Source organism: Propithecus coquereli, unplaced genomic scaffold (assembly GCF_000956105.1).
Source record: "Propithecus coquereli isolate 6110/MARCELLA unplaced genomic scaffold, Pcoq_1.0 Scaffold534, whole genome shotgun sequence".
In the NCBI taxonomy this organism is placed as follows: Eukaryota; Metazoa; Chordata; class Mammalia; order Primates; family Indriidae; genus Propithecus; species Propithecus coquereli.
In genome coordinates, this window is record NW_012151219.1 from 355,869 (window position 1) to 378,199 (window position 22,331).

General features: G+C 37.9%; 1 protein-coding gene across 1 annotated transcript in view; it reads right to left on the bottom strand.

Annotated features, from left to right (window-relative positions):
- Window positions 1-15,038, bottom strand: part of CCDC67 (coiled-coil domain containing 67) — an 81,338-nt gene extending 66,300 nt beyond the window's left edge. The window contains exon 1 of the mRNA XM_012657233.1: window positions 14,966-15,038. Coding sequence (XP_012512687.1) covers window positions 14,966-14,994 — 29 coding nt within the window. The 5' untranslated portion in view covers window positions 14,995-15,038. The remainder of the gene's footprint in view (window positions 1-14,965) is intronic.
- Between the last annotated feature and the right edge of the window lie 7,293 nt (window positions 15,039-22,331).

Sequence of the window (22,331 nt, forward strand, 5' to 3'; positions counted from 1 at the left end):
ATTAAGGATTTCACATGTTTTGTTGTTCCTGTTTTAAATAGGATATTTCCTTATAGTATATGTATGTGTGTGCGTGTGTGTGTGTGTGTGTGTGTATACACACGCACATGCCTAGAGTGTGGGCATAACATAATCTAGTCAATCAGTATTGTTAAATGAGTGAATGGTTTATTATGGTTTATTTCCTGGTTATGATTATGTTATGCAGAAGTTAGAATATTAGACTCTCAGCATGGTAGGCCTCTTGCAAGTCATCTAGTCCAGTTTACTCGTCTAGTGTTTGTACTCCTTCAGCAAATATTTCTTAAGAGAATCATCTATCATGTGCCACTGATCAGATTCAGCAGGTCTAGGACGGAGCTCAAGATTCTGCATAATAACAAAGATATCAAGTGATTCTGATGAATGCTGAAATTTGTGAACTGTTTTGCAATATCCCTACAAAGAGGTCATCCGGCTTAGGTCTGAATTCTTCCCTTAACAGGTAACTACCGTCTGAGATTGTATCTAGACAGCAATGAGTTTTAGAAAGTTCTTTTTTTATAACTGAAGAACTTTTCCACCCACTGGTCCTAATTTGATCCATTAAGTCTATTCAGAACAAATGCCTTTTCAATGCAGTAGACATTAAAATAGTTGAACACAGTCATCAATACGCTGAATACAATTTTCAGTGCACCTCCAGTTTTCTCTTGTCAGTGTTCAATGTTGGAGACTGAATATATAGACAATGGCCAGACCATGGCATAGTAGACACTGACCTACAATTTCTGCAATAGCCAGTCCTGAAAGCTAAACCACAAAGTCTGCAGCAATAGTCCCAGAATGGTCAGAACTGCCAGCTTCCCTAATTTTTGCCCCCACTTTCAATTCAGGGTCAACTGGAGAAAGCCAAATATGCTTGCCAAATCTGCTCCTCAGACCAATCACACAGGATGCCCCGCTTCCAGTTATCCTGCCTCCAGTTTCTCCATGCCAACAGCTTCCAGTCACAGCAGACCTGAAACCTTCCCCTTTTTCTCATTCTAAAGGTGTCCCACTCCTTTGCCTGCCTATGAGTGTCTGCCAAAAGCAAATGATGGTGTGTAACTCTCTTGGGGTAGCAAGCTCTGAATGAATAGCTTTCAGTTGTTCTCATTTGGGTGGTTTCTGTTTATTTTCACAAATATTATTTCCTTCTTTTGCTTCTAAAGATGGTTTTCCTCCACTACTCTAGACTCAGTACCCGGTATACTGCCTGAAAAACACCAGGTGTCTAATATACATATGTTGAATGAATGAAAAAATGAGTAACTATGGTAAGATTTTCAGACCCTTCATAATCCTAGTGGCTCTCCTTTGAACCACTTCTTATTTATAGATTTCATCCTTGAGATGTACCATTCAGAATGTTAACATAATACCACAGGCATGTTCTAATCATCTCAGAGAAAGTCTCTCACATCCTTTGTTTCAGGTGCCAAATATTTTTATTCAACCAGACGAAGATCTCATGAGCTGAATTTGGGAGAGGGAAGAGTAAAGCAGTGAGACACCATTTCAAGGGGAGTTTATTCTTGTCTAATAACCTTTTTTCCTTGTCATGCATGCTATGAGTAAGCTCCCTATTCACTGTCTTGTGCTTGTGGTTTTTTTGGGGGGGGGCCAAGGGTAGGGCTTTATATTTATCCTTATTAAATTTCAGCTTGATAGCTTCAGCCTGTCATCATCACTGTTCTCTGAGCAAACATTCACATAAACACTGTGTTAGGTGCTGGGAAAACGAAGACACAAGATCAATTGCCTGTGCATAGAGAGAGACTTGCAAGGCAGGCAGGCAAGCAGAATAAAAGACCGATGAATGCATAAAGGTTCCTTAGAAAGGAGGGGTACTGAATACAGGCTTGGTGGGGCCACCACAGAACTCTTCCCAAATGAGGTAACATCTGAGCTTGTATTTGGGATTCTGTTTCTGCCAGAGAATACATTCGCTGTATCTTCCAGCTTTGTGTCAGCTGCAGGTTTGATGAGCATTATCTGTTTTTTATATATATACACACACACACACACACACACACACACACACCCCATTTATATATGTGAGAAATATATACTTATAAAATATGTTATACATATAATGTGTACAAATATATATGAAATATATACACAATATGAAATATATATATATTTATACAAATCATTAATAAAATCCCATAAAAGACAGAACAAAGGACAGACCCCTATGGCATTCCCTACCGAGCCCTTCAGAGTGACAGTGATCCGTTGATTTTTTTAAAATTATAATCAAATACTAATCCATTTAATCAATCTCACAATTTTTTCTTTCCCACATAAATATCACGTAAAATATCATGCCAAAGCCCTAATACAACTCTATCTATTATGTTTCCCTGATGCGCCAGCATATTAACCCTGTGGGCTGAGCGAGGCTGCTCTGCTATGCAGGGGGTCTGGGCACCCCACTGAGTCCTGACAGCTACTGCTTCCTCCTCTGGATGCCCACAAACCACAGATAATCTCTTCCAGAGTCTTACCTCAGATTTAGTCAAACTCAGTTTTACATGAAACTCAGCTTTTTGTCAAACTTAATATTCCCTTTTGAAATTCAACTGTTCGGTCTTCTAGTATATCTTCTGCTCTTCAGTTTTTCAGGTAATTACTAGCAGTTCAGCTGTCTCACTATCATCAATATTTGCTCCTAAATCTAGTGAACTTCAAAATAAAATTAAAAGGCTTGGTTTATCCTCCTTCATGTAGCTGGGCAATAACATTATTTATATTTTCATTGCTTTCTTTAGTCAAATGCTAACACTATGCTAAGTACTTTCCTGTACTTCCTCTCAGGGATCCTCACAACATCCCCACAAAGTGGGTGTTAACCTAATTTTAGAAAAGTTGATTGAGGAGCTAAAAAAGAAAAAAAAAAGTCCTCTGAGTCTTCCAGCTTTGGAGACTGGGTGGGTTGTGTCTGATACACTACTTAAGACATGCAAACTCTAGTCCTTACTGTTGGGTTTATCCTTGAGAACAATTCACAAAGGAAGGATCCTAGGGTCAGGCCAAATCCTCCTGCATTAATCCTTCAATTTATTAAGCCAGAAGGGAGGAGGCACACAGACTTGCAGGGTGACATACCCATCTGGGAGCCTAGAGTCTAAATATCAGGATATCCACTTCGGAGATGAAGAGGGAGCATAACTGAAAACTGGTGATATAAATGGTGGTAGTAGTGGCCAGTATATTGGGAAGGGGCATGGGAACGGAGGAGAGAGTCACATTCAGAGTAAAAAGAGCTGGAGTAAAATATGTGGACATATATGGAGGTGGCCCAGAGCAATCTTGTGGCCTATGGGCTTTCATTCAACCCAAAGTTCTTTAACATATGGGTTTATGTGCTAGTTCTTAAAAGGACAGAACTTCAACAGGCAGATTGTTCTGATGACCATATCACTTGTTATCCAAACCAGGACAATTTTGAAAGTGAAAGGGTGACTAATAATAATTATGTCAGGACACTGGGCTTAAACAGTGATTGTTCTGGGCAAACTGGGATGTAGGGTGAGCCTACCTATCACTAATCTGGAAAATAGAGGTGGAGAGACAGGTTTGTGGAAAAAAAAAAGGAGTGAATTCAGTTTGGGACATGTGAAATACCTGAATAGAACTGAGTCTGGAGCTTGGGAGCGAGAAGAGAGGGTGTGAAAGACAAATATGGAAGTCACCATGGAGAGGAGGGAGGGAGGGGAAAAGGGAGAAAGAGCAGCACAGAGAAAGGAAGAGAGGGACTGTTTCATGAAACATGGAATAGTTTAAGAAAATGAGTTTTCCAAAATGCTGATGAGCAATCATTAGGTCTTGTTCAAAATCTTTTAATGAAACTGATTGGGAAATATGTTAAATACGTATTTGCCTTAGTTAATAGGCTATTCTAAATATAATTTAACTTTTCCATGGTGGCTCACACCCTATTCTGCATGTCAAATACTATATCAACCAGAGATAGAAACAAGACGAACTGGGGAGAGCCTCCAGAAGTCCTTGAACCCACTTTCATACCACGTCTGTGATGTCTTCTGCTCCTTAGTCAACTGTCTCTCCTAGAACAGGAAAATGGAGGATTTACTTTATGACACTTAGGTCATAGTTTCATGGATACTCTTGTTCAAAATTAATTACTGAATCATAGATAAAAATAGCTTTTCCTCAAGTACTTTTCTTGTTATCTAAAAAATGTTATTTACTGTCATCATTAGCATTTCCTGACTTAGCAAGCATTAAAATGCCTATTTTTACTGCATAATTGAGATGGAGGCTCATATGCAGTCCATTCTTTTCGCTCATTTTTAATGAGCTTTATGCTGGGATTGGATGAAGTATAAATCTCACTATCCCAAAAAAGGGTGCTTAAATGTACCTAACAAAGACTTCGTTCTAAAGCCTTCATCATAATCACAAAAGGAAGACATTTAAGGAAATAAAGTGCAATGCCATAGCCTCCAAATCCCTATCAATGTTTTATCAGAATTGTAGGCACATACAAATGTAAAATCTCATTTTTTAATGCTCTAAAAAGAGCTGAAGAGCTGTTAAAATACCTCCATTATAGATAAACTTTTTCTGTCATAACTTTTTACATTCTGAGCAACCTCTTGGTCCAGAGACTGAAGGGGGAGAGAAATCAGTGACAGTGAAATATTAGTAGGCATTAACCTCTTTCTTCAGCGTGATCTTAACAATTATCAGGAAATACAAAGAGCTTCACTCTCCTCATAAACTTGTGTATCTGAAGTCTTACTGCGTATTAATACTAACATATGATATAATTAATAATAAACAAATGTTTACCTACACATGCATTACTTGGTCCTGTAAGTCAGTCTCTAGGACAATTAAAATTCCCTCTTGCCATAAGGTCTGTTTGAGAGACTGCAGTGTTAGTACAAGTGAGGAGTCATTTCATCCATTTTCTATTTAAACCTGGAGTTGGCTGTTTCACTACATCCCAACAGCGGAGAATTAGGCATGCATTGATAAAATCTGTTTTTCTAATACTAGCAACTTTTTAAGAAAGATACTGCTTCCTGAATGTCAGAAATTTCCAACAAAACTTCTCATGTCAGCTTGTGCTGGTTATTTCTAATTCCGTATCTGCAGCCTAAGCTTCTCAGCTCCAGACTTCTATGTCAGCCACCTTTTCAACAGTGCATTTCCCTAGGATGGTTAGAAGTGTCTCAAAATTCGTATGTTCAAAACAGAGCACCTGAGTCCCTGGACCACAGTCTGGCCCGACTCTAGTCCACTCCATGTCTTTAATTGGCACCAATGATACCAGTTGCTGCAGATAAAAATCCTTCATGATCCTAGACTTGTGTTTCCCTTAATCCCCACAACAACGGTAAGTCCTATGGACACTACATCCAATATATTAATATATCCTAAATTCTGACCAATTCTTACCATGTCCAGTAACACCCCAGTTTGAGTCATCCTCATCACTTGTCTGCTAGTTGCCTACCCGGTAGCCATCCTTCCTTTTTCCCATTGTAACAGAACTCTGATGATATTCAGAGTGGAAATGTATCCAACTAGAGAAGGAACAATTACATTTCCCAGCCTGCCTTGGAGCTAGGCATGGCCACATAACAAAATCCATCCTGTGAAATGTAAGGGGAAGGTGGTACAAGGCAACTTAAAAGAGGGCTGCAGCAGATGCTGTCGGTACCTACACATCCCTGATGCTGACCACGTCAGGGCACAACAGCCTAATTTCCTGTGGACAGGACCTGCATTCCTTTGCTGATGTGTCTTCTCTTGCCACTGGAGTCCTCTTTGCTGCCTTGTGACAGGTCAGAAGTGACAGGGAATTGAAGCCCTCCCAAGAACAACCTTCAACCAATGACTGTCGGTGATTAGGATATAAATATTCACTTTTTCCTTGGCTGGGAGAAGGCTGAGAGATGTGATTTATACTGGGTTCCAGGGTTTCCCATCAGGAGTTAGCTCTGGTCACCCACAGTGGTAGCTGGCTGGATAAACTGCCCTTCCTCGTTTCACTTCCCCATTCCCTAGCGGCAGGTTGAAAAATGGCCCCCAAGGATAATCACATCCTAATCCTATAACCTGTAAATGTTACTTCATTTGGAGAAAAGGTCTTTGCATAAATTAAGGATCTTGAGATGGGGAGATTATTTGAGATTATCTAGGTAGGCCCTAAAAGAGAGGCAGAAGGAGATTTGCTGGCCTTGAAGACTGGAGTAATACAGCCACAAGCCAAGGAATGCTGGCAGTCACCAGAAGCTGGAAGAGTCAAGAAAAAAGTTCTCTCCCAGAGCCTCTGGAGGGAGTGCAGCCCTGCTGACGCCTTGATTTTGGTTCAGTGATGTTAATTTTGGATTTCAGGTTTCTGATCTCTAGAACTATGAGTGAATAAAGTTCAGTTGTTTTAAGCCACCAAATTTGTAGTGATTTGTTATATTAGCTATAGGAAACTAATACACCATATCTTCATATCTTAAATAAACTATTTATATCCAAATCTTTGTCTCAGAGCTGGCTTCTGTAGGAACCCAAAATAAGACTGCTGCACACACTCAGGTTTTCACCCATTGCCCTGGAAAGCAGATGTGATGGGAGATGGTTCAGCCATCTTGCAATCATAAAGCGACCACAAATAATAAAGCCACACACTAAGGGTGATGAAGCAGAAAGATACATTTAGACTTGTATATATAGCTAATTATCAGACATCTTCACTTGGACATATAATAGGCATCTCAAATCAAGCTTGCATTTTCACTAGTCTTTCTTGTTAATGTCATGCCTGTCCTTCCTGATGTTAGGCCAAAAATCTTTGGACCATCCTTTGCTCATCATCTTCTTACACACTCCATATTCAATCCATGATCTATAGAACTGTTAGCTCTTTCATCAAAACAGACCCATTTGTCACTATGTCTATCTCTGCCAACCTGACCAAACCAGTGTCATCTCCCACTTGGATTACTGCCACAGCTCAGCTCTTCTGTCTCTTCCAACCTTGCCCTCCTGTGGTCTATTCTTCCCATAGCAACTAGAGTAAGCCTTTTAAAACAGTAAGTCAAAACATTTCACTCTTTTGCTCAAAGTCCTCCAGTGACTTCCTATTTTACACAGTGAAATCCAAAGTCTTTATTAAGGTCTACAAGGCGCTACAGGATTTGGCCCTATTTGCCTATCTGAGGTCGTCTCTTACTGCTTTCCTCCTTGCTTCCTCCTCTGACCACACTGACCTCTCTTGTGCTCCCTGAAAACAACAAGCATGCTGCTGCCTCAGAACCTGTGCTTCCGTGGTTCCTTTGTCTGGAATATCTTTCCCCAGCATGTCCATATGTCTAGATCTCTCACTTTCCTTAGCTCTTTCTTCAAAGGTTACCTAATCAGATTTATTCTGTAACTCTATGCCCATAATCTGCTTAATTTTTCTTCAGGTGGGTGGCATCGTTACTATCACCACTCAAAATGTCTTGCTTCCCTTGGCTGTTGTGGTTGGTGTCATAAGTCTCCCTTGCAGTTATCAGTGGTTTGAGGCAAGATCTGAATATTCCTGGGTCCCTGGGCTATTGCAACAGCTATGCCTCATACCCCACCCTCAGTTTCTCATATAAATGGACACAGGCTCTATAGATAATCTGGTCAGCTTCCCTTATGAGTTAGCTGTTTTGCTGATCCATCAATTTTTTCCTATTCTTGAACCATTTTAAGTATTAATAGTATATAACTTGAGAATTATGAGATTAGCATAAGGTATTTGCAATTTCCCTTTCTCTTTTCTAGAGAAAACTTGAAGGCCATTTTGTTGCATGAATTCTATAGTACACCTGGCTCTATGCTGCCCATCTGTACACTCCAGCATTTGTACAGATTATTGTTACTCCATTGTAAAACGGCTTGGCTAGTGGATTTCCCCATAAACAGTTATGCCATATGTGTTTGTGCTTTAGTATGGCAATATGAAAAACATTTCCTTCATTCTATAACACTTTATAAGAAGCAAGGACAACTTAATAATTGTTTTTAGAGGAAAAAGGGAATAATAGCCAAATGTACCTTCTGATTTCAAGATACAACCTAACGTAAATAACATTAAAAGGTGAAAACAGTGTGTCTTGGCATGTTACTCTCAGAGACTCAACAAAAGCAAACTCTCATCTGTCTTGTCTCTGGCTCTGAAGTCATTCCTATATAACCATGGCCCATACGTTCTGCAATTAAAAAGCCAAGCCCTTAATATCCCAAATGTATCTATGAAAATAGTTCTGGATTCAACAAGATTCTATGAATGAGATCAATGGCTAAGGTGCAATTTACAGAACAAAAGGTACAGTTAAAGATTCAGTAGGAAAAAAGTGAGACTTTTGGTTGAAGATGGATGAACATACACACATTTTACTCCCTTCTCAAATCCTATTAAAATAAGGCAAAAGGATATTTTTAACTCAGAAGGTTAAACCTACAAGGACAAAAATAATGGAAGCTGGCAGTGGAGAAAACCAAGAAGCAACCCATCTAGGTACTTCTAGAAGTAGGGGGTGAGCATGACTCCTAGATTGCCTCACTGGCATTAGACTCAACGTGTATTCTCTGGAGAGGGTGAAATGGAGAGGCTCTGGACTGGGGGAACCCCAGGCAGGGCCACTATACTGGAAAGTGAGGGGTTAAGGTCAACAGTGCAAGTCTAAGGCCCCAGCCCCTTCCTCCTCAGCTCCCAGAATGCCAGCAGCCCAATTTATAATATACCCTCCAGGCAGGAGGAAGAGGGGTCTCTGGAATCTGATTAGCCTGAGAAAAAAGACTGCAAGAGAGTGACATGGGGTCCTGCAAGGCAACTGCTTAGCCTGGTGGTGACCAGTGAAGACTGCTGCCGGTGTGCCGCACCCATGTGCACACAAGCTTCCCACCCGCTTCTACTCCACTACTCTCAAATAGAAGCAAGCAGTCAGGGATCTCAGACATTCGAGGAAAGCAGCTCACACAATAGATAAGGTAGGTCAAATACAAACAGAAAAACATTTTTAGAAGAAAACTCCAAAGAATTTATAATTAAGATACCAGATTTACTAACTCCAGGAAAAACAAAATGTGTCAGAAAGGAAAAGGAATCACAGTAGACAATATGGCTCAGAGGTGAGTAGTACTTATAAAGTCATAACAAGGCAAATAGAATATTGATTCAATCAAAGTTATAGTGTATTGGGAGGATGGAGGATTGGGAAGTGTGAGTGTGTGTGCATGTGGTAGAAGCAAGTTAGTGGGAGGCATGAAAAATATCCATTGTGGAGGTCAATAGATAATGTTTAAAACTGAAAAATCAAGAAGTAGCAATATAAGCATATTATTTGAAGATGTGGAGATAAATACCAAAAAAAAAAAAAAAATTCAGAATTGAAAGTGGTTGCCTCTGGGAGTAGAAAACGGGAGGGAACAGGAAATTGCTGTTTTTTGGTAACAGTGATGAAGAAGCAAATGACTTTTTAAATTATATACACGTGTAACTAAGTAAAGAAAGACCTGGATAAATGTTCTTTTCAGTTAGAAAAGATATTTTAAAGAAGTAATCCATCATATATGCATCTACTTATGCAGGGAGAATGACATTTTTAAAAACAACACTCCAGAATTCACATATTTTGGGACTCTATGAATGTTTTTCATTGACTTTAGCATTGCTTAATGCATTTGTGAAACTCCTATTTAGAAATTATCTTCAGAGATAAGTTTATTAAACATAAGCTTTAATAATCTTAAACTGCATAGCCCATTGGCTGGGGGCCATGCTTAGCCCTTAGGGAGTTGAAGCTGCACTGTAGTTGGTGGATAGATTTTTCTGAAAAAGCTAATTGATTTCACTTTTAGAGTAGTAGAGTCTAGGAGAAAGGCTGAGCTGTGGAATAGTTGTCAGGGTTTGAGGAGAGGCACAAATTAAAGGATGTGGAGAATTACACCAGGGCCACACCCACAGAATGACTGATCGGAGTTAAGATAAGAAACAAGTTGGAGCTGATAACTGAAAAGTGTTGCTATAAGAAGCAAGAGATAATTTCAAATATTTCTAATTCATATTTTTAGTAATAGTCAAGGGTATGTTGCATTAATAAAACAAAAGTGATTTACTATATAAAAGTAACAATAAAAAAAGTTCGTGGAAATAAAAACATGGTTGCCAAACCAACAGGCAGTAAATAACAGAATGTAATCATTGCTGAGTTAAAAATGAGAAAGCACAAGAAATTCCTCCTGAACATAGAGCAAAAACAGACAATGATAGAAATTATGAGAGAAAAGAACAAGACATGGGAATTCCAGAAAATGAGAATGAAACAAGATAGTGGAGAATTATTAATCAAAGAAACAGAAGAAAATTTTACTGGGCTGAAGAGATTTGAATCTTTAGCATAAAAGTGCATAACAAATACTGTGCAGGATTATTGGAAAAGGATTAATACCTTGAAAGTTACCCTGGTAAACTTGGAAATTCCAAGAATAAAGAGAAAATCTTGTAGGCCTCCAGACATTAAAAAAAAAGAAAGAAAGAAAGAAAAGAAAGAAAGAAGCTAAGAGAATGAGACTGCAATGGACTTTCCATCTGCAACACTCAATGCTTTAAGATAATAGCATTAATGTTACAGAGTTCCTGTATGAGAGTAAAAATAGGTCATTTTGAACATATAAGAAATTAAGAAGTATATCATTTATGTTCATTTTTATAAAAAAGATAAACTAAGGAAGTATTTCAAATTAAAAATGAATCCATTTTTTAAAAAATCAAGAACAGGCAAGATTTTGTATACAGATAATAGTAATGAGCAATGCAATCAAACCTACAGTTGTTAAAAAAAGGATTCTTAAAGTAAAAGAAGAATAAAATAAAATTAATAGCAATCAAGAATTAGAAATACAGATTACTTTAACAGAAGCTTGGAGGTGGGATAACAAAATGGGGAAGCAAAGGCATTACTAAACGTCAAGTCTTATTAGGGCTGAGAGTAGTCAAAGATAGTTAAAATTCAGGTTAATTCAGGTTGCCAAAAGATAAACACAAATTAAAAATTTTAAAAAATATAAATCAACAATTTATAAATTTGGGTGTAGAACCTCCAAGAGAAAGGGAGGATTAAAAAAAAAAAAACTAGATCAGCCTAACAAACATTGGGAAAGCAAAAGGTTGAGCAAAAGGTTACATTATTGTTAAAATAATTGTTAAAATCCTCTTTTTAATGACAAAGATTCTCCAACTGGGGTATATATTTGTTAATCTAACCATATGCTATTTATAAGAGACACATTAAATATGATATAAAAAGGCTGAAAACAAGCAGTGAATAAATATATTAATATTATTGACTAAAGTACATTAAAAAAGCAGGGATGGTAACATTAGTATCAGGCAACAAAATCAAATGGAAAACATTAGCTTATAATTGTGATATTTTTATCATGTTAAATCATATACTAAGAGATACAAAATCCCATGAGCCTTGACATACTAGGCAATGGAACACTGAAATATGTAAAACAAAAACTGTTAGAAATACAAGAAACGATTGGACAAACTACATTCGTAATGAAGATCTTTCTTAGAATTTGACAGATCAAACCGACAAAATCAAGGTAATAGTGTATCTGAAAAACATAATGTAAACATAATAACAATTAAAACATTTGGTTATATATGTATAACTTGTTAACCTTTTTATTCAACCAAAAGAGAATATACATTTGTTTTCAAATACCCAAAGGGCATTTATAAAAGTTCATGCAACAGACCACAAGTATAATCTTAATGAAATAGACAGAGTCAAAATCATATAGGCCATGTTCTATGACCATGGTAGTAGAAATATTAGAAAGTAATAATAAAAAGACAATGTAATGCCCCTAGAAATTACATTTCCTAAATATCTCTTCAGTCAAAGAGGATATCAAATTTGAAAAAACGGATAATTTAAAAAATGACAATGGGAACACTAACCCTATGGCAAGCGGCAAAGCTGTGCTCAGGAGGAACATCAACCTTAAATGTTTTTATTATTTAAAGAAATCATGAAATCCAGAAATCACAAAAATTACTGAAGTAAATTTTTCAACTCAACAATCAGAAGAAGATAAAATAAATCATACGTGGGCAAATTAGTAACAGTAGAAATTAGAAAACAAAAATAGTAGAATAAGAAAACAAAAACAAAGCAAAATATAGAGATAGTTTTCTTAAAAAGGCCAATAAAAATAGATCATGTATTCTTTCTATAATTATATGATATGTATAATATAAAATATAGAATATATAATATTTAATATGTAATATATAGTATATATTATAATTATGTTCTAGAAATACACTCTAAAAACAAAAAGGACAAACGTAAAGATGACTTTAGAAGGAGTTTAGATTATTATGGCACAAATACAAACACCTATAATTGAGAGAAATCATGGATAAATTAAAATCAAACCCTATTATAACTATGATGTCAGAGAATAATGATTCACTCACACTATAAACGGTTTGTATAAAAGCTCATACTTCAGGCCTTTGTACTTTCTGTTCCTACTCTCTATAACTCTCTCCACCCAGACACAATCTCTGCTCAAATGCTGCCAGAGCATCTTTGTTTGACCACCCATTCACACTCTATTCCTCTCATCCTTAGCCTGCTTTATTTTTCTTCATATCACCATATGATACATATGTTTATTATCTGTCTCTTCCACTAAGGTATAAGCTCCTTGAGAAACAGTTTTTGTCTGTTTTGTTCACTGGTATCTTCCTGGTCCATAGACCAATGAGTGGTGCATAGCAGACTGGAAATAAATATTTGTGAAAGGAAGGCTGCTACATAAAACATTTCTGTGTATTAAGGTGGCATGGTTTGATAAGCTGTATAACAAGTCCCAGATCATGAGATTCTGTTATATTCATGGTCTAGATTTTTACATATTTCTCAACAGCACGTGAGACAGAGGCAAAGCCAACCTGAGCCATCCATGCTTTGGAGACCATGGTAGACAATGTCTCGTCCTGTGCTGTGATGAGTAGAGTACTTCCTCAGGGAAACGTGCAGTAATTCTCATTAAGCTCTGGTTTGTAATTACATTGTAATTACATTGTACTCAAACTCTAGAGTGCCTAACTAAATTCTAAGTTCTCTAAGGAAAAGGTATATTTCTGAATGATCTTTGTAGGAATCATAGGGCTTAGAACAGTGTCTAGCATATATTCAGTACTCAATACTTCTTTTCAAAAGAATGCATAAAGAGAAATAGCATTCTCCATGGCCTCGGATTTGCAGGAGTGAAGTGGTATCTGGTACTTAGCCTTAGGTTCAAGACCTTCAATCTGCATCTTAGCCCTTAGTGCCATCATCATACCAGGAATCCAACACATGCTCAATCTAGAATCCTAACCTGGCTCTGCTATTGGATACTAGTCAGGCCGCTCCCTGCATCTCATTGTCATCTACTTTCAACATAGGCAGGAATACAATGATGTGAGCCAGACATATCCGAATTCAAATCCTACTTCCTCCACTAACTGGGTGTATATTCTGGGGCAAGTTCCTACTTTCTTTGCCTCTCTTTCCACCTTTCTGAGCCTCACTGTGGCAGGGGCTGCTCATTATCCACCAATATCCATTCTTCTTCCTTCATTATAGAATTTCTAAACTTCAGCTGGCTGTATGGCTGCCCAGTTAGAGACCCCATTACCCAGCCTTTCTTGCTGCTAGCTGTAACTCTGGGACTAAGTTCTGGCCAATGGAAAATGAAGAGAAGTGAGAACTGCCACTTCCATGTCATACTCTTAAAAGGAAAGATCTTACTGTCTCCTCTTACTCCCCCTCTTCCCTCTGGCAGGAGTACAGTCATGATGACAGAACAGTCATTACGGTGGGAGCTGAAACAATCACGTCCCAGAGATGGAAATCATTCAGTGAGGATGGTTGAGCTGCCATACCAATCCTGCTCTGCTTATCTCTGAACTAGCATACGAAATAGAAATAAACTTCAGTCTTATATAAGCCACTGTATTTTGGGATCTCTTTGTTACAAGAGCTTAGACTGTACTCTAATATACTCAGTTTTCTTAGTTGTAAAGAGAGAATGATACTTAGCAAGGCTGTTACAAGGAGGAGTATGCAGTAGAAGCTAAAGAAGTGATAGTTATTATTATCCAGACTTGTACAGCTTTCTTTTAGCCTGACATCAAAGTCAGGGTCTGAGCATAATCACTGAAAATGAGACACCTGGAGTGGTGTGACTAGTGCCAAAGTCATTCACAATCGAGATTAGGCAATATAGCACCACCCAATCAACTCTCAATGCTGAATCTCTGAGGTCAACCAGTGGCCAGTTGGCTGGCGAAACAATAAGAAGAGAAACCTCTGTGGTGCTAGTAGCAGGGGAAGGGTAGGGACAGATATTTGTAATTTGATTAATTTTCTACTATGGCAAATGCTATACAAATTCTATTCCTTATCTCTTTGAAACTTTTGGTAAAATATCCAGTTCCTGTTGCTGTTTTGTGGAGCTGGATCTATTTTGAGGCTATGTTTTAGTGTTGAGTTCTGCCTTCAGAGGCAAGAGTAAAGGGGAACTTGGGTTGCTTGATGTAGCAAAAAAGGGGTAACCTGGCCAAGAGTTGCTGCACTGTGGTAACATAAGAGCACATGAGGCCTGGGCACCCATCAGCCTGACACTAGATGAAGTCACTAAAAGATGGAAAATAGTGACTTTTAAGTGCAGATTCACAGAGTCAAAATTGGAAAGACTCACATTCTTAATTACAGTCACTTGAAATTTCTCCCCACCTGTCTCACCAAAAATAATTCGAACATCCTTCTATTAATAGCAAATTTGAAAATTCATGTTTCGTCAGGGACATTTTGGCATAATTAAGTATCCACTTATTAAATAGAAATTTCTTAGCACTTACCCCATTGCATTATGGGCTTGGTTCTCCATGTCAACAAACTGCTACATCTGGTTTATATTTCTTGATTTTTAATCTGTTAGGGGAAAAATAATCTAGATTCCTAAAATGCTTACATTCATAAACTTACAAAACATGAAAATTTTGCTATTGGCAAAAACCATTTAGTATGAGTTTTTCTGAGTACAGTAGCCCTTGATTCAACAAAATGTAGAAACTTGGGCTTTTTTTTTAAAGTGTCCCCATGCACTTATGTATTGGCTTAGCGATAAGTTGAAATAAGTGGTACTGGCTGAAATGAACATCCGCTTACTACTTACTGAACAACAGCTCAGTAGTAGGTATTTTGCAGAGTGCTCAGTACAAAAGGATGCGTAAAATAGAATTTCCTAGTCAAGAGCAGTTCTGGCTAGATGTTCTCAAAATTTCTATTCTGGTGGCTCTCCTAAAGGTCTGCCTTTATTTGAGTACCTTCTTTCTTTATCCCTTTCTGTGTTTTGTTAGAATGAATATACCATGAGATCTAAGAAAAAATACTAAGAATCGCCTTAAAACAGAAATCTTAAAAGTCTTAAGTGGCTCTCTGGGCACTGGCTCACTTCTTGACAAAATAGGGTGTTGGTGTTAGTACTTGCCTAAAGTAAAAAAATGTTTTTCCGAGCAACAAAATTTTAGTTAAAAAATAATCTATGAGGATAAATGGACAAAGTATTGAAAAGGGCTTCCACTCCTCCAAATCACTGAATAAAAGTCAATTAAACAGCATTCAACGTGGTAGAAAGAGGAGGAAGGCTTGGGCTCACATCACTTCCAAATCAAAGGAATTTAAGAGGAATCTTGAAATTGAGGACACAGCCGAGGGGCTGGGCGAGGAGCGAGTATGGTGAAGACAAACTTCAGAACGAACAGGTGGATAAAAAATTTCAATCTCTCAATCCCTAATTTTAATGTCAGGGAAACTGAGGCACAGACAAGTTTAGTGACTGGCCCAAGACCACACAACTAGAACCCGGACTTTCCACGGTAGGGAGAACCTCTGCTATGGATTCTGCAAGGGCCGTCCTCCCATCCCGGGCTCTATCCCCCCGTCGCGCGCCCACTCCCGGACCGCGCGGTTCACACCCAGCCTCCCGCAGAGCGGCCGCCCTTCCGGGTCCCCTCCCGGGTCCACGGCCCACGCCAGCCCTGCCGAGGGGCGAGGGCGAGGCGGAGCCGGGGAGGCCGGCGGCCGGTTACCTACGCTCTCCGTGAGAGGTCCGAGGGCCGCGGAGCAGGACCGCCGGGGTCACCGCCTGCCCGGCTAGGCCCGCCCCGAGGCGCCCCGCCACCCGCCGCCCTGGCCCTCCCGCGGCGCGCCCGCCAGGCGGTTGGTGCCTCTCCTTCCCCGCCCGCCGCGCCGCCGCTGGTTGCCAGGGCGACGCGTCCCGAACTCGCCGCCGGCTGGGGGCCTGGGTGCGGCCTGTGGGGGCTCCTCGGCCTCCCCAAACTGGAGCCGGCGCCAGCGCGACCTCGCTGCCCGCAGCTGCGCGTCTGGTGTGTGCGCGCGAGACGGAGGCGGCCACATTGCGGGCCCTTTCCTCTCTGTGGTCCCACTGCCCAGCCCAGGGCCCGGCACCCATCTGCGCCCGAGAAATAGTTGTCGAATGAATGAACCAAGTCTCGAGATAACGAAAGAACGGTGTAAATGGCTGGGGAGTTCCGCCTCCAAGTTCCCTCAATCCCCTAGGCGTTCTTCCTCTTAACCACATTGCAAATGGTATGAAAAAGAAATAGATTTGGGGTAAAGGGAGCTGCTCGTCTCTTCACTAAAGTGTGTTCCAGCTGGGAAGAACTGGATTTCTTTTAACTTCATTGCTCAGTCCATAGTTACTCGGGTAGGCATAACGGCTGCGTTTGTACCTGTCTTTCCTGTACAGCACATCGGGTCCTTGAAAACTTCGCCAGCTACGGGGAGCAAACGGTATTGCCTCCCTTAGGGAGAAGGAAATAGCTCCCAAGTGGGGGAACTGGAACGAAACTCAAGGTGACTGATTCCAGATTCTTTCCATTTTCTACCAAGTTCTAAGAATAATCGATCACAGAATTTGTCCCACCCTCCTGATTTCATAGAGGAAATGACAAGAAAGAATATATATATAAATATATATGTTATATATATAGTACACAGAATTTCTAATTCTTAAAATCTTTGATTTGCACTCCACTTTCATAACCTTCACATTAATTTGTTACTTTAATGTGGCTATCAATTTAACACTGACCCACATCCTTCTGTCCAGGTTCCATCTGAATTTCATGAAACTATTTGCTGTTTTTTGACAAATTGAATTTCATAGATGAATTATGTACTCTAACCCAGATTATTAGTTCTAATAAGTGTTTCATAGTTCTCATATTATGATTAAATTAAGGAGTAATCATTTCATCTTAACTTGAAACTTTTCGTTATTCTGAAAACCTTAGTCATAGTCTTTATTCTTGTCTGAATTGAATGGGTCAATATTTTTCCTGACCCAAAGAAAAGAAAATGGAACTAGAAACGAAATTTAATGAAGTCTCAGAATGTCCAAGATCACTCAGGCTGTGTAGCATTGGTAATACTTTTCATTATTTTCTTAGAGGCTCAGAAATACCCTATGAGGCAAGTGTAACAGATGTTATTAATAGCTCCTTTTGGCAGATTAGGACACCCAGGTTTAGAGAGAATAAAGGATTTGTCCAAGATGATATGTCTAGTTCAAGTCCAACTTGGTTATTTTTCAAATTATCTGTCATTTTATATAATTTCTATTTCTCTGTCAAAATGTTCAAGCTTCTCTTTTAACTTTTTATTTTAATTTCTACACATAATAGTCATTTTCTATTTTGTATCATACCTTACCAATCTAAAATATTTGGGTCTATTACTACTAGCTCTTACTCATGTAGTCTTGTTTTCTTGTGTGTTTTATGATTTTTGACTATGAGATACTTTTGGGGGAGAACTTTATTTCTGGGATATCTTTGAGGCCAGGATTGAGGTCGAATTCTTTCAGAGAGGATTTGCATTTGCTTTTGGAAGTCACCTGGGGATATGATCAACCTCAAACCACTTTACGTTAAATTTTTTACAGAAGGTTTTTCAGACTACACAGATAATATGATGAATAAAAAAAAGTTTTAGGGTCAGCTTATGACACAAATTTCAAAAAAATTTTTCCTTCTTTTTGTTTTTCCTCTCCCAGTGCCACAGTCAAAATAAGTATGTTTTCTGCTATTCCATTTTTGTGCCTTTTTAAAAAAAATAACCTTTTTAACTTTAGAACAGTTTTGGATTTATAGAAAAATTATGAGCATAGTACAGAGGGTTCCCATATACCCCACATTCAGTAGCCCCATTATTAACATCTTTATGGTCTATTTGTTACAATTAATAAACCAGAGTACTAAAGTACATACTTTATTCAGATTTTCTTAGTTTTTAACCTAATGTCCTTTCTGTTGCAGGATCCTATCCAGGACACCACACTACATCTAATCATCATGTCTCCTTAGACACCCCTTGGTTATGACAATTTCCAAAAATTTCCTTGTTATTGATGATTTTGTAAGTTTTGAAGAGTCCTGGTAAGGTATTTTACAGAATGTCCCTCAATTAGAATTTGTCTGGTGTTTTTCTCATGATTAGACTGGGAGAAAGATCACTGACATAATCTGCATTTCATCACATTGTAGAGTGTGGTGAGTACATACTAACAACTTGATTTATGACTGCTGGTATTGACCTTGATCACCTGGTTGAGACGGTGTTTGTCAGGTCCCTCCACTGTGAAAGTACTCTTATTTTCCCCTTTCCATACTATATTCTTTAGATGGAAGTCATTATGTGCAGCCCACACTTAAGGTGTAGGGAGTTATGTTCCACCTCCTGAAGGGTAAAGTATCTACATAAATTATTTGGAATTCTTCTGCATGGAAGATTTGTCTCATCTCTCCCATTTTATTTATTTATATCAGTATGGACTCATGGATATTTATTATATACTTTGAATTATAATCCAAAGCTACTTTATTTTGTTTCTCAAATTATTCCAGCTTTAGGAGCTCTTCTACTTAGCTCCTATACCCTTTTGACATCCCCTCATCATTGTGGGGTTTTTGTTTTTATTTATTTAGAGAATGCCCTTACTTTCTGGAAGATGTTTTGGGGTTCTTGCATATCTCCTACAATCAGCTCTTTCTTCAAGGAGCCCTGATACCTTTTATTAAGAATGAATTTGAAACCAATATCTGTGCTCTCGATGTGCTCATTGCTACTTGGGTGTCATTGCTTCCAAACCCTCTCACTGACAGAGCAAGGAAATAGATGTGTGTGATACTGACCCTTGTATGTATCAATATCTATATTTCTGTATGCAACCATTTGTATCTTTATTAAGCTGAACAAGAGTTCACAGTGATATTTCCAACTCTATTACTTGCACAAATCATTTTCCCTCCTCCCTTCACCTATGTGTAAATTTTTACTCCAGCAGTGAAAAGCTGGCTCCCACATCCGTTATCCACTTACTTAATTACATAAGTAATTAACAGTAACAGAATTGTTAACCTGTACCATCTGGGAAACAACTTTATCAATTAGAGTACAGTGCTTATATACAGTTATATACAGTTAATTTTGCCTTTAGCTTTATAGATTCCACTCATTTACAAAATTACTTAGATCAGTACCTTTTCCCTCCATCTCTTTCAGTGAGGTTGTTCCACACATTTGTAATACAGTTAGATTGTTTCGTTACATTCTGCATTCTCTTCTGGGTTCTTCCAACTTCCTAAATAATTTTAAAAATTTGCATCCATTAAGGTTCACTAGTTGTGCCTGATTTACTTTTACAATGAAGGCATCCTTTTGGGATTCCAGTTTCATGTGGAAATCTATTGGAATCCTCATGTAGGCTGGTCTTGCTATTTATATCCTGCTGTCCATCTGCATGTAGCCATGACGATGTAAGTAGAAACACTCAGGGAAAAAGCTACCTTTAGAATTCACTTCTTTGTTAGGGTTCCTCCTTTCACTTAGGTTTTGAAATCCATGGATTTTATTCTTTCATTCCAACTCAGGCATATATTTGTATTTTATATAATGTTTTGTTTGTTTTAGTTAGGAGTGTTGTTCAGGGTGTCTAATCAAACATGCTACCAGAAATGGAAGTCCTTTCTACATTATTTTAAAATGTTTTCATATTTTGCTATATATAAAGGTCTTTTAAGTCTCCCCAGCTCTTTACTTGTGGAAACAGAAAGAGTAAAAATTATGAACAAGTTACATAAATAACGATTCAAGATCAGATTCCATCTGTTATAAATAATGATGTTAGGGAAAAATTAAATAACCCAATGTAACCATTTTTATAATAGGAGACTATATCTTTAAAATACATTTGGAACACATAATTTTGTATTAGGAAATTCAATTGTTGTTATTTTTGTTGTTATTATTTAATTTTATTGAAATAACTTCCACAAATTAAGAATTAGTTTCTGTTCATTTCTGAGTGTCGTGTTTCCTGGGTACCCTATAAATAATGGTTAATACGCCGTTGGCTGAATAATACTGAGCTAGAGATACATGAACAAGTACCTCGAACAAATATTAATGAATAAACATTCTGTTATTACCATGAGAGACTGCAGCACCTGTTTTAGAGAGATACCAATGTTTTATCCATTTTAGTGTCACCCTTCAATGATCACGTGGAAAACATGCAGGTTGAAGAAAAATGACTCCCAGTACCCTCATTACTTAGGTTTGTGCTGCAAGACTACTCATCATGTTGCCACCATTATGCCTCTTTTTGTTCCTGATATAAAGCATGTCATCATTGTTGCCACTGCTGTTGAATGTGTACTGTTATGCCTGTCATAAAACATTATTCCAGCATGCATCTGAATTCAGCATTGATGGAACATGAGTTTGCCACATTCAATAGGAAACAACAACAACAATTTTCTCTTTTCCTTTTCCTGGACTCAAATTTTGAAAACTCTTAAACATGCCTCAGAAAAGGAAGCAGAAAAATGCTTATATATGAGATCTAGTTCATAGTGCCCTCACATACAGTGCCGTTTACCCCCCACATGGTCTCATTCCACAGTGCTATGATTTTGTACAAGGCTCGTTAGAAAACAACTTTTGGTAATTTAGGGGACTTATTTTCTCTGAAAAATAAATTTACATCATTCTGATGGAACATTTCAGAATGTCACCTGAAAAGTATAGCTGCCTTCAGCCTGTGGTGACCTCCACATTCAGAAACCCAAATTATCTCTGAAAGTTTGTAAATTGCTTTGTAAAGAAGGCATCAGTTTCATTATCATGGTGTTGTGTTAAAATTCATTATTCAGTCCTATTTCTGAACCGACTGAGAGAATTTTCTCAGCTTGACATAAATCCTCAGCTGGTAGAGACTGATTATAGTGACAAGAAACCACATTTCTTTTTTTTCTCTTTTCATAGTTAAACATTTCAGTTGCATTTTCTCATTTTAACTAGGTATGTCACTTGCTCATTGATGGCTAAATTAAGTTTTTAAACCATGAGGAAAGGAAAATGTTCATTCTTCTTAACCTTTTTTTTCATTTTAGTAGTTATTGAAAAAAGAATCAATAGCAGCTAGCAGCTGCCCTCTCAGGCAGGAAAAATGTATAATGTCAATGTTCATCATTTAAATTGTTGATTTTTTTCTTTCACTGAACTCTCCTTTTTCTTTGAACGTAAAATATGAGAAAACAGCCATACAAATGATTTATTTGTAATAAAATCGGCTGAGCATTGTAGAAAGAATATGGACTTTAAATTCAGACAAGAGTTGAATCCCAACTCTACCATTTAATAGCTATGATTGTGGCTAATTTATTTGACCTTACTGAATATTAGTTCCCTCATTTCTATAATGGGGACTAATAATACTTATAGGGCTGTAATGAAGATTAAATTAGGCCAGTTATGTATATAATTCCCTTATCATGTAGTAGATGCCCCCAGATCATTGGAATTAGCATCATTATTGTTGTTACTAGTATTATTATTTGTCATGTAACTATTCTGCTATTTTAAAAATATTCAGAGAGAAAAAGTATACAGTTACTTTTAGGAACAAATTAGCCTGAACAGGTTGTAAAGATAAAGACCCTAGAGAGCATTTGAATGATATGTAATTGAATAGTGATAAAGGGGAAGGGAAATATAATTAAATGAATTGATTGCTAAAGTTTTTTTTTTCCCAATTAAAAGTCAATGCTATGGGGTTAAATGAAGACTTTCTGCCTGTTTGAATTTCATTTATTCACTCATTCACTCATTCAAAAAATGCATATTTATGCAATCTGA